Source organism: Anomaloglossus baeobatrachus, chromosome 8, assembly GCF_048569485.1.
Source record: "Anomaloglossus baeobatrachus isolate aAnoBae1 chromosome 8, aAnoBae1.hap1, whole genome shotgun sequence".
Classification (NCBI taxonomy): Eukaryota; Metazoa; Chordata; class Amphibia; order Anura; family Aromobatidae; genus Anomaloglossus; species Anomaloglossus baeobatrachus.
In genome coordinates this window covers 125,343,160-125,357,143 of record NC_134360.1, presented here as the reverse complement: position 1 = coordinate 125,357,143, position 13,984 = coordinate 125,343,160, and the positions used below count along the sequence as shown (strand labels likewise).

At 46.8% G+C, this 13,984-nt stretch overlaps 1 protein-coding gene across 2 annotated transcripts in view; it reads right to left on the bottom strand.

Annotated features, from left to right (window-relative positions):
* Positions 1 to 13,984, bottom strand: part of OLFML2B (olfactomedin like 2B) — a 659,606-nt gene that overhangs the window by 201,565 nt on the left and 444,057 nt on the right. For both annotated transcript variants that reach the window (XM_075321982.1, XM_075321983.1), the window contains one exon: positions 1,438 to 1,645. In XM_075321982.1, coding sequence (XP_075178097.1) covers positions 1,438 to 1,645 — 208 coding nt within the window. The remainder of the gene's footprint in view (positions 1 to 1,437; positions 1,646 to 13,984) is intronic.

Genomic DNA, 13,984 nt, shown 5'->3' with positions numbered 1-13,984 from the left:
TGGCCTGGGCGGTTATATACAGCATTCTAGATGACTTTCCGTTTGCTGTAAATCTGCTCGATGGGACCCCCACAGTTCTGAGAAACGTAGCTTTGAAGAACACCATGTAAATGAGCTGTAGTTAATCATACACTCAGCTGTGCCATTCACATGTGGCTCTTCAAACAACTCCTTTTAATAGAGTGGTGAGGGGCATGACTGTATAAAAGCAAAATTCACTGATCAGGGTTTACTAGAGTTGTGGTATGTAGGCTTATGGGGTTTGTGTGCCTAGTCTCATTTTATGGAAATTATTCATGTGTCTGGCTAATGGAGTATCACGACCATGATGGATGTCACCTATAGCAAACTTGATAGATCGAAAGGCACTCACCGGAATAACTGTGTCAAAAATTCTTTATTCCCTCGTCGGGTCACATGTGAAGGTGGTAGGGAAGGGGGCACATCCAGTGTGGACCTGTGGAAGTGTCTCGAACAGACGCGAAACGGCAGTCGTCCGACGTGCTTTGTGTGCCCCCCTTCCCTATTGCCTTCACATGTGACCCGACGAGGGAATAAAGAATATTTGAGTTATTCCAGTGAGTGCCTTTCATTCTATCAAGTTTGCTACAGGATGGACATTTTTGCTTTGAAATGAGCACCACGGATAACTCCATCATGACAGCCAGGAAGCAATTAAGCTGATGAATAATGCTGAACAGAGATTATAGTGCGATGTGCATGAATTATTTTAGTGTGAATAGTGCCCATCTTTCCTTCTATGGTTTTTAATTAAATGGATATCACCTAGGTGTTCATCCACCCTTCTTCTAAATTCCCTACATTTTTTAGGGGTTGCTTCAGTGTTCGCCTTGCTTAGGATATTTGGAAGCATATTCTAAACTCTAGTGCAGCATGTGTGGACTTTATTCATAGATGCACAGAATCAGCCTTCTTGATGAATGGGATGCCATAGTTAGCCAGGCACCTGGAGGTGTGCATCCACAACACATTTTGATATCAATACGATAGTAGTATACATCACACATTTATTAGCACTGTTATTGGCTTGTTTTTGTGACTGTTGTAATTATTTTATTGGGTGTTTTTGTATGGCACTGCTGTAAAGGTACTGTAAAGTGTATTATTTTTGCAAGTTATATTGGTGGTGACACTGTATTGCATAGAAAATACATATATATAAGTATTATTGGCTAAAAGATGGCACTCTTTGGCCAGCACATTTATAATTAGGTGACATATGGCTATTTTATGACCATATACCATATTGCAACGTTATGTAGGATAAGACCAGCCCCAACATTTTTTAACATGTTCCTCGGTTACATTTGACTGATATTTGTGGTGACCAAACATTTCATGTGTTCAAAAATACATCTATTAAGTGATATTAAAAATAAATTCTCGCATAATAAAAATAGGTATTGAGTCACTTACGTTGGTCATCTGATTCACTGTCATCTTCGGTAACCTTGGCCTTGTAAAACGTGATTCCACGGATAACCGGCTTCGGGGCTGGCTTTGCTCGAACATTAATTTGCCTTTGAGAAAGTGGACTTCTTTGTACTTGTGGTGGTGCAGGATGTGGTTTGGGACTTATAAACTTAGCCTGTTCATCTCTAAGATAACGTTCTTCAATGTTGTCCTTGTTATAAAAAAAGAAGCACACAATTTTGCTTTATTTCAGATATTATATGCAATGCTGTGCATTATAAATTGATTGTTTATTAAATACTAATACCCCCAAAAAATACGGCAGGGTCTTATATTATTTTTGCTCCGAAAGATGCACTAGGGATTATTTTCAGGGGATGTCTTATATTTTCTCATGACCAAAAATCCATAATTATTCTTGAACAAAAAAAATCAACATTTATTCAAATATAATGATATCATATTCTGGAACATCAACATTTTCATGTTAGACACTACATCTCTGGGCGATTTTCTGTTTTTCATTTTTGTTTTTTCCTCTGCTTCAGAGAACTCTTTTATATTTCTGTCAATGTAGACATATTATGTCTTATTTTTTGCAGGACGAGTTCTACTTTTGAATGACAATTGTGAAAAAAGTGAAATTCCACAATGGTTTTGTTTTGTTTTGTTTTTTTATTCACCATATAAATGTCAATATGATGCTTCAGGTCGGTACGAGTTCATAGATACCAAACATGTATACTTTTACTTTTATCTATGTGGTGAAAAAAAATTCAGAAGTTTGCTCAAAAAACAGAATTGTGCTTTTTGTCGCCATTTTCCGAGACCCATAGCGTTCTCATTTTTTGGGAACTGGGGCTAAATGATGGCTTAATTTTTGTGTCTTGAGCTGGTGTTTTTAATTATACCATTTTTGCATAGATGCAATGTTTTGATCTCCTGTAATTGCAATTTAATGCAATGTTGCGGCAACCAAAAAAAACCCCGTAATTTTGGAGTTTGTAATTTTTTTCTCGCTACATTAAAAATTGTTTTATTTTCAATGGGGCAAAAGAGGGGTGATTTAAACTTCTGTTTTTTTATATTTTTTAAAACTCTTTCAGGATAAATGTTGCTCTTCTGTGAGTGCCAGAGCTTTGCCAACTGTCACAGGAAGTGACTCATCACAGCATCAAGGGTCATAATCTGACCCTGCACTGTTATGACACAGTGCGATCCCCACTGTGGCGCTTTAAATTGCACTGCCAGAGTTTGACAGCATGTAATAAGGGTCTAACAAGCACGGGTGGATCTTTGATCCACCTGTGCCTGTTAGCGTACATTTATGCTGATCAGATCAGCAGACATGTACATGGATTATTGCGAGTTTGCTGCCGGAGCCTTTGGTAACCTCACGGACACAACCTATGAAATACTATATCATTGATTGTCATTTAATCTTATTACTAGTTTAGATACACATTTTCTTATCTGACCTGCTATTCTCATAGTGCAGATCCAGTCCTATAGTGGTGGGTACATACCATATGTACTGTAGTTTAAATAACATGTTTACTTTTTTTAATTCTCTATGTACTGCTAAGTTTACCCCCAAAAAAGCTGACACCCCCCAAAAGAATCGCACTTACCAGACCTCAAACAATTAGAGTTGCCAAATGAATGGGCTTTCACATACAAATCTGCATCGCTGTCGGGTCCCCCTGCGCTTTACAGCAGTTGGCTCCTCCTGGTGACTGGAAGCAGAATCAGTCATGCGGAATGCTACTGGTACGCGATCTGTTTGTGAGAGCTGTGCAATGCAAGGTTCCTGATAGCGACTCAAATCTCTGTGTGAGAGCTCATCCACCATTGGCACTTGCCAACTGTGATTATTTGGGGTCTGCTGAGTGCAATTTTTTGGGGGGCTCTATCTTTTGGGTGAGTCTGCTTTCTTTTGGGGATGCCTGCTGTCTTAGATGAAGGGTCCTGCTGTATATTTTAACTTTATAGCTGCTTGAACACTTCCTTATGGAAGCGCAACTAGGGCTTATTTTTTGAGTAGGGTTTATATTTTAATAATACTACAAAAGGTCTTATTTTTGCTGTAGTCCTTTTTCAGTTAAACAGGGTAGCTAAAGATTTCTTACAAAAGGGAATGTAAAAGTACATTAGGAAGCAGCATAATAGATGCCTGAATCTGATATAGAATTCAAGGCCAAAAGTATGTTTACCTCAAAGCACCAAATCTATATATAGAATTCACTTTGACCAAAAAAAATGATGGTGTGAGCAAGCCCTTACAACAAATTTGCCAGGAATTTAGTTGGGAAATTCAATTTGCGTTGAATCAAATTATAGTGAATCCAAAGCACTCCAAAGCCACCAACTGCCCCAAAAGATGTGTATGATCTTCTGAGAGCCCCGAGTATTGCATCCAGTGATGAGCAAACTCGTGAACATTTGGGTTCACCGAACCAGCACGGAGTAAAAACAAATCGGAATTGGCAGGCGAACTTGACCCCAAAATTGACCCCGGCCACCGAACCCCATATAAGTCTATGGGACCCAAACTTATATGTTTTAAAACGGTGTTAAGTAAGGGCTAGGGGGCTGCAAAAGACAGCAAAATAGGGATTAGAGCATGACAATTATACTACCGAACTTCCCAGTGGCTGTCACACTGTTTCTGGGTCCGATAATTAGCTCTCGTACAGATTCACTGCTTCCCCCACTCACCATTACTCCTGGCGTCTGTGATTAGGTGCAGTCAGACTGCACCCCCACCCTGTGTGACAGCATCTGTGATTAGTTACAAATACACACGCTGTCTGTGTCCCTATAGTGGTGTAAAAATAAATGAATAAATAACAGGGCACAGCTGGGGGCTGCATCCTGTAGCCGTCTGCTTTATCTGTGCTGTGTAACAGAATACAGGGGACCCTACGTCATTTTTTTATTTATTCATGAAAACGTGCGCATGGAATTTGCTAATTGTCATAGACTTTGCTGGGGACGCACAACGCATGCGTTTACGCTGCAGTTTAAAACGCTGCGTAAACGCATGAAAAAACGCAACGTGCGCACAGACCCTAACGGTCCCTGTATCTAGTAGCATACAGTTGTGCTCCAAAGTTTACATACCCAGGCACATTTTTTTTTGTGCTTTTTTGGCCTTTTTATCAGAGAATATGAATGATAACACAAAAAAAAAACTTTTTTTTTTCCACTCATGGTTAGTGGTTGGGTGAAGACATTTATTGTCAAACTACTGTTTTCTCTTTTTAAATCATAATGACAACCAAAAACATCCAAATGATCCTGATCAAAAGATCACATATCCTGGTGATTTTGGCCTGATAACATGCACAGAAGTTGATGTGCCGCCCCGTGACAGCCAACGGGCTGCTCGGATCCGGATCTGCAGTGGCTCGAGGGGTCCCCGGACCCGAGGCGGGATCGCGTGGCCGCTTGAAATGAAAAAGGGGGAAAATATATTTACAAAAGGGGGTGGAAGGATTGAATAGTGTTCGTGACTCCACCCACGGGTTGTGGTAAGGCGGGATACCACCGCTGCTGCATTTGGGGGAGAGCGCCCGGAGTGATGAGATGGCAACTTATGATGTTAAACCCCCCCCCCGTGGGCAGGGGAATGGTGTCCCGGGGCTCGGTGATGGTTGGCTGGGGACCCATTGGGAGTAATGGGGCACAATGTACTCACACAGTCCAGAGATGCTGACACTGACACCGGGTAAACCAAAGTCCTGAATGCCTTGCAACCTTTGGGTGAGCACGCTGGGTCCGTGCCCTTTTGGCATTGCTGGTTGGTCTGAAACCTTGTCCCTTGGCACTGTGCTTTCTCTGTGTGGATCCCTTTCGTCTGACACTACTTGGGTCCCGCTCACCTGCGTAGCTAGCAAGGTGAGCTTGCTCTCAGGGTTCACGCTTGGAATTTTCTGGACGAATTTGGGAAGTCCTATCCCCCTCATTGTGCTAGTAACCGGATATTGGAGCGGGTGGAGAACGGTTCGTGAAGATTCCGTCCTCGGCAGGTGAATTACTGGGCTGCATAAAGCTCCTTCCCAGCCTAGGGTCTGCGTACCCCGTCGTGCCCTGGCCCCTGCCCGGTTGTAGCACAAGACCGCTGGTCTGCCCTTCATAGCAGTATCATGCCCCCTGTCACTACCACCTGCGACCGGGGTTCCAGCTCCTTACAGGCCAGGCCAATGCCTGGCACCTGGGACGGGTACAGGAGCCCAGCTCCGCAGCGTAACCTTTTTTTGTCACGGCTCACTGACACTCTCCGACTACTCTGACACTTCTGGCCCTCCTTCTACCATCCCCCCCATCTGGGTGGCCCTATTCCCCTCGGGCCGCCAAATGGGTGTCTGGTGGGTGTGGTGCAGTGTGTTCCTCAGGATTTGTGTATACCTGTTCTTAGCAACACCAAAGGGACAGGACCCGTATCCAAGGAGGAGCGGGTACCATGCAGAAGAGCAGATTGCACGGCACCCTTGTGACGACCTGATAGGCCAGGGCGTCACATTGACACAAATGGGTTTGAATGGCTAAAAACAGGTAACATCCTCACCTGTGACCTGTTTGCTTGTAATCAATGTGTGTGCATAAAAGCTGAGTGAGTTTCTGGGATATAGACAGACTCTTGTTTGTTTCTTCCAGGGAAATTGTTCGAGATGCAAAGAAAATCCCACAATAACATCAGCTGAAATACAAGACTCAGTGAAAACTAGCGGTGTGGCTGTCTCAAGATACACAATAAGGAGTCACTTGAAGAAAATGGGCTGCATGGTCGAGTCGCCAGAAGAAATCCATTACTGCGCAAATGCCACAAAGTATCTTGGCTACAATACGCCAAACAGCACAGAGACAAGCCTACAAACTTCTGGAACAAGGTAATTTAGAGTGAGGAGACCAAAATCAAACTTTTTGACCATAACCATAAACGTCACATTTGGAGAGGTGTCAACAAGGCGTATGAAAGGAACACCATTCCTACTGTAAAGCACGGAGGTGGATCGCTGATGATGTAGGGATGATGTGAGCTATAAAGGTACAGGAAATTTGGTCAAAATTGAAGGAAAGATAAATTTCCACTCATCAGCCTGGAAGCTGTGCATGGGACGTACTTGGACATCCCAACATGACAACGATCCAAATCACAATGCCAAGTCGACCTGTCGTTGGCTATAGCAGAACAAAGTGAAGGTTCTGGAGTGGCGATCTCAGTCTCCTGACCTCAATATCATTGAGCCACTCTGGGGAGAACTCAAGTGCACAGTTCATGCAAGAAAGCCCAGGCATTTACAGGAACTGGAGGCACCAAAAAGAATGGGCAGCTTTACCATTTGAGAAAATAAAGAGCATCCACAACTACCACAAAAGACTTCAAGCTGTCATTGATGTTAGAGGAGGCAATACACAGTATTAAGAACTGGGGTATGTAAACTTTTGATCAGGGTCATTTGGATGTTTTTGGTTGTCATTATGATTTAAAAAGAGAAAACACAGTAGTTTGACAATAAATGGCTTCACCCAACCACTAGCCATGAGTGGAAAAAAAGATTTTGTGTTATCATTCATATTCTCTGAAAAAAAGCCAAGAAAGCAAAAAATCTGCTGGGGTATGTAAACTTTTGAGTACAACTGTACATAAAGAGATCTTTATAAAAAGTATTTCTAAAGATTCTTTATGATATGCTAATGAGCACAGGGACTGGTTACAAGGGTGTTAGTTCCTGCACTCATTCCGCCCTCTTAGCATGTTAGCACACCCACAGGAGCGTGCTAACATGCTATTCAATGCCCATTACCCAGCGTCATCAGTGGAGACGCACGTGCCTGTATCCATTGTCATCGCTTCAGAATGCCAGGCTAATGCGGGCATCACACGAGACGATCTGTCGTGTGATATGTCGTCGGGGTCACGGTTTTCGTGACGCACATCCGGCATCGTTTGCGACGTTGTCCCGTGTGACACCTACGAGCGTCTGTAAACGATCGCAAATCGGTTATGAATCGCGAATCGTTTACACGTCGCTTATTTTTAAAAAATCGTTTATTCTACTTTGCGCTGGTTGTTCATCGTACCCAGGGTAGCACACATCGCTCCGTGTGACACCCCGGGAACGATGAACACGTTACCTGCGTCCCGACAGAAATGCGGAAGGAAGGAGGTGGGCGGGATGTTTACGTCCCGCTCATCTCCGCCTCTCTGCTTCTATTGGCCGGCCGCTATGTGATGTCGCTGTTACGCCGAACGTCCCTCTCCCTTCAGGAAGTGGACGTTTGCCGCCCACAGCGAGGTCGTCCGGGAGGTAAGTGCGTGTGACGGGGGTTTAACGACTTTGTGCGCCACGGGCAACTAATTGCCCGTGACGCACAAACGACGGGGGCGGGTACGATTGCTCGTACAATCACACAATAGATCGTACCGTGTGACGCCCGTGTGGCGCCCTGGACTAGCCAGGTCGTCACACGTACTACAACACAACACCCCTCACCCCGAGATAGGCACATCAGCCAGACACCAAATCCTTGTTGCCTCCCTCCATGGGCTGATGTCCACACCCGGTGGGGTGGAGCCAGGCGGTTGGCCCCACCCACTGAGGAGTTCACAGTTCTGGAGACGGGAAAAGGAAGGGAGTGCAGTTAGGGAAGTGAAAGGTGGAGGAGTATAGTGGTAGTAGAGGAGCGTTCTGACTGTGTCCGGGTACGTGGCCCGGGCACCAAGAGCAAGGTTGGCAGACGGTGGTGGCCGTCTGCAGGAAAGGCAGATCGACGCGGAACCGTAGGACTGGGGATGGGCGGTGGCCCGCCGGTACCGAACCGGGGAGCGAAGTGAAGCCAGCACAAACTGGCAGGGCCTGCGAACCCCGACCAGGCTTGGAGTCGCCGTTAAACAGGTCAAATCCGTTAGTGACCGGAACCCCAGGGGTTTCCAAACAGCCAAGACCCGACTGAAGGCAACCGTCCAAACAGCAAAAGGGAAATACAGCTACCGCCACAGCTAGAATTCCCAGGGCCAGAGCCTGCGGGCAAAAGGGCTCCTCCGGCCCATATACAAGCTGGGGAGCGGGTTACCGGTGGGAAGCCATCGGGACCGAAGATACACAAAAGGTGCAGGGAAAGGCAGCCACCACCAACCGCTTGGGAGAAACCACAGCAGCCGGCTGCGGGACCCGTCCATCCAGCCGTTTGTTTTACCGGAGACTTTGCATCCATTTGTGGCTGAGTGAGTACTACCGTGCCGTCCGGCACCGTGCTGCGCAGCCCGAGCGACCCTGCACCTTGCCAACCCTGCCTCCCCGTCACCTCACCGGGCCCCGGGACCACCAACCACCTACCCACGGAGGGGAGAGAAACATCCCAGCTGCTCCCTGCCATCGCTCCCGGGATCCCCGTCAATAGCAGCGGTGGTGCCCCCAACCTCACCACAAACCGTGGGTGGCGTCACGGACCAAATCCCCAAACCAAACTACCCCTTTCACTCACGGGAGAGGACCACCGCTCGAGCCACCGAGCAGCAGCAGCGCCGGACCCGAACGTCGTGAGAGCAACGCCCTTCCCGCCCGCGACACCCGCATTAGGGTCAGTGCACATGATCAGAATGCCCCATACTTCAGGTCATGCGCACTATGAAGCTGAGTGTACACGTCCCAGCTTCAGGGAGGTCTAGTGCGCATGACCGGAAGTGTCGGGACTCCTGATCATGCGCACTGAGGCTAAACTCTGCATCTGAAGCCTCATTAGCATATCAAAAAGGATCTTTAGAAATACCTTTTCTAAAGATCCCTTTGTCTATGCTACTACATACATGAACAGTTAGGCAGGGATTAGCAATATGCACCCAGAACCGCTCCCGGTTCTTGGTGCATATTGGACCTGACAGGTTCCCCTTATATAGTTTATACATTGTAATGCTGCCATAGAAAAAGACATCCAGAAGTCACGGTATAAGTAGGATTCCCCTTGCGAGAGACTCGCACGTATCTCGCATCGCATCACCCGGCATGGCCTGCCTCTTTCCCGATGGGAGCGGGTCAGCTGCAGGTATTTCTATGCAGCTGACCCGCTCCCATCGGGAAAGAGGCAGGCAGTGCCAGGTGATGAGATCCGAGATATGCGCGAGTGCAGTTACTCTTTGTGACTGCAGAATTCTGAGTTGTGACAAAGTGCAGTGCACACAGTCATGATTCTCCAGCATTGCAGGATCCCCTTGATCACATGAATACGGTTTGTATACATGCGCTTATGTGACAATTAGGGGTACTTTGCACGTTGCGACATAGCTACTGCGATCTCATCGGGGTCAAATCGAAAGTGACGCACATCCGGCGCCGGTAACGATTTTGCAACGTGTAAAGCCTAGGAGAGAAGATGAACAAGCGTGAAACAGTCAAAAAATCCGTGATCTGGGGCGTGTCCTGGCTATGGAGGAGTGAGGACGTGTTTGTCTCAGCTCCTGCCACCGGACTACATTACTGACAATTAAACCAGCCCAAGAGCCTGGAAGAAAAGGATATGCAGCGCAGGAGAAGGGAGAGCTCCCAGGGGCCCAGCAGAGGAGCGTCACGGACAGAGGAGAAGGGAATTAGAGGCTTCCTTACCGGGCCGAAGCAGAGGACAGCACTGCAGACATCTCCCAAGATGGAGAGGCAGGGGAAGCCCCAGCAGCAGCAGAGACAGAGGGAGGAAGCCACCCGGGCAGCGGAGGAGAGGCAGCTTATAACCCCAGACAGCCAGTGTACAAGTTCTCAGGTACAGGGGATCCCTGGAGCAGGGAGCATGGGTACAACCCCCACCAATGCTGATTGCAGACCTGCAGTGGGGAGGCTTCAGGAGGGGGGAGAGGTGCCCTTACCCCTGTCACAGAAGGAGGACAATAATAAATCTCAAGCAGAGGCTGTTAATGCTGCAAATGGGGAACAGGGCCCTGCTAGTGGAAATCTCCTATCTTCAGTGAGACACAGCCTGAGTCAAAGTGTGTATGATATGGAAATGCAAGCAGAGTTAGAGCCTGCCACAAGTACAATAAGATCACATGAACCAGGAGTGCTGACAGAACTTAATGAAATCCGGGCACACATCTCTTCTATGCCCACCAGAGAAGATATGGAGACATATATAGCAAGGCTGGAACAGGCATACCGCACAGAGCTGTCAGCCCTGAGGGGGGAGGTGGAAAGAGTGGACACTCAGAACCAAATACAGGCAGCTAAAATACAGAATATAGAAGACACCACTCAGGCACAAGGGGCCATTTTGGATCAACACTCCCGCCAAATACAATATATGGTGGAAGCAATGGACGATGCTGAAAACAGGGGCCGGAGAAACAATTTAAGGGTCCGGGGTTTACCAGAGTCTGTTGAACCTAAGGATCTCCAGAGAGCCCTCCAAGTGATGTTTAATGAGATCCTGGGTGAACCATCAAGCCAACCCCTGGAGCTAGACAGAGTGCATAGAGCGCTTGGCCCTAGACCTACACAGAATGACAGACCTCGAGATGTGATTTGTAGGGTCCACCGTTATGTCCTTAAAGAGGCCATCCTGTTTAAGTTGCGCAGTGGAGTTTCACCATCATACGAGGGGAGCCAAGTCCAGATTCTGCAGGACTTATCCCGTTTCACTTTACAAAGAAGGAGAGCACTGAAACCTCTCCTGGACATGCTCCGTTCGTATGAGTATAAATACAGCTGGGGATTTCCCTTCCGCCTGCAGGTCCGACACGCGGGAAGAATGCATGTTCTTAGGAACCCGACTGATATGCCATCGTTTGCTGCAGCCCTGGACATTCCGTTGGTGCCTATAGAGGAATGGCCGGTGTTTCCAATGGGGGTATGGGGTGCTGCCCCAGATGGTGATCGGATGCGTGGCCCTCGAAGAGGAAGACCAGTCTGATGTTTAAGGAGTTATTGGTTTATAAACAAAAATTCATTGGGTTGTTTCTCAATAGAATGTACCTCCCAGTTTTGCTATAATTTTTTTGCCAGGGGGATTAAGTCTTTCTGATTATGAGGGGGGGGGGGTTCCCTCCCGCCTTCCTGGAAGAGGGGGCGGGGGGCACCCCCGTACTGTGTATAGCACATTATTCTCTCTAGACCTTGTGTCCTCACATTATATAGGGCTCTGGCTGACAAACTAAGTTGAATAATTGCTTATTGTTAGTCCGGGGCAGACGGCTCCTTTGTAGAAAGTTCCCTCCCTGATTGGGATAACACGCCATAAAGGAGTGGCGTAGTCTCACCATCCCTAGGTTAGACAGTTTGGTATTCTCATACCTATACAGTTACTTTTAGTCTTTTTAGACCCGACGTTAGGGTCTTGTTGTGACCTTGCAGGTGGGAGGCACTCTGACCTCCTTGCCTTTGGTTTCTACTGCTTTGTTGGTAGTTTCTTTTGTATTCTCGACCTTCTTACCTCTTCTCTTTTATTTCCTCTTATCTTTCCCTGCTCTTCCTATCCTACTTGCCTGCACATCTCTCTCTCCCTAATCCCCGAACCTATCCCTAGAGTCCCCACCGTTCCTCCGCATTGGAATGACGCAGATTAATTGGGGTTCACTAAATGTGAGGGGACTTAATGTCCCGCAAAAACGCTCCCAGATATTTTTTGACATGCACAAAAAAAAGAGTCCATATACTATTGATCCAAGAAACACATTTTAAAACGGGCCACCTCCCCATCTTTAGAGACAGATATTACACTAACTGGGTCCACAGTTCCAACCCAGAGTCAAAATCCAAGGGAGTGTCCATAGGCATCCATAAGTCCCTAGTGCACACAGTTCTAGATACACGGGTGGACACGGAGGGAAGATTTATATTCCTGAAAATTAATGTTAACTCATCCATCTTTACCATTGTCAATTGGTATCTACCGAATAGAGATCCGGCGACGACCTGCTCCTCTCTCCTGTCATCACTGGATGAATTCGCAGAAGGGACCGTGATCGTGGGCGGTGATTTAAACTTCACTTTGGACCCTAAGGTAGACACAACGTCGGGACATAACTTTCTCTCAATAAGGAAACTAACGAAGGTTAAACGTTGTATACAGGAACTCAGATTAGTGGATGCATGGAGAACACTACACCCAGTAGACCGTGACTACACATATTTTTCCCCGGCTCACTCTTCGTACAGCCGCATAGACCTATTCCTTGTAAGTCAGAAGGCCCTGACATGGCAGATACAGGCCTCTATAGGCAGTATCTCTTGGTCAGATCATGCCCCCATATTTTTGAGCCTCACTATGCCGGATGGGCCTGGGAGGCCATGGTCTTGGCGGTTGAATGATAGTCTGCTGAGGGACCAGGGATGCTTGAAAGACCTGCAGAACACAATAGATGAATTCTTGGAGATACACTCAGGAGACACTACTACCCTACCTGTTCAATGGGAGACACTAAAGTGTGTGTTGAGAGGGATTCTGATCAAACATGGGGCTAGGATTAAGAGGGAGAGAGCCCAAACTATTCTGTCTCTACTTCAGAATATTTCAGACCTAGAGAAGATCCATAAGCAGACATTATCCCCGGTGACACTGACAGAGCTAGTTAAAAACAGAGAGGAACTTAAATCCATTCTGGACCGACAATACGAGCGCCACAGGAATAGACTAAAAAGATTTATGTATGAATATGCGGACAAATGTGGCAGACCACTAGCTAGGTTATTACATCCGAGGGGGGACCCCAGTCACATCCCTACGATCAAAAAATCGGACGGCCTTTTGACTCAGAACCCAATCCACATAGCGGACCAGTTTCAAAAATATTATAGTGACCTTTACAACATAAGGGGCAAATTTGGGGATATGCCACAAGAAGCTTTGGAGACTAAAATAAATGATTACATACTTAAAACAGCCCTGCCGACTATACCCAATACTGAGGTTGAAAACCTAGAAGCAGACTTTACAGAGACAGAAGTGGCATCTATTATCAGGGATTCTCCCTCAGGCAAAAGCCCAGGTCCGGACGGGTTTACCCCCAAGTTCTATAAAATTTTTCAGACTCAGTTATCCCAGTTCATGACCAAAGTATTTAACTCCATATCTGAAAACTCCCAGTGGGTAGCGCAGTCTCTTGAAGCACACATATGTGTTATCCCCAAACCGGGAAAGGACCACTTGCTGGTTACAAATTACAGACCCATCTCACTGATTAATTTAGATTTGAAATTTTTCTCTAAAGCACTTGCCAACAGACTTGCCCTGTCCCTGCCTGGGATAATACATACGGACCAGGTGGGATTTGTAAAAGGCCGGGAGGCACGGGACAACACCAACAAATTGTTCCTCCTGATGGCTCGGTCGAGGGCTCAGTCTCTCCCCATGTGTTTACTTTCAGTGGACGCGGAGAAGGCCTTCGACCGGGTCAGTTGGAGCTTTATGATGGCAGCCTTGAGACAGGTGGGTTTGGGTCAGAAATTTTTGGGCAGAATTGCGTCCCTGTATACGAGACCCTCAGCAAAAGTGAGGACAAATGGGTTTCTATCATCATCCTTTCTGGTCCACAATGGAACGAGACAGGGATGTCCACTGTCGC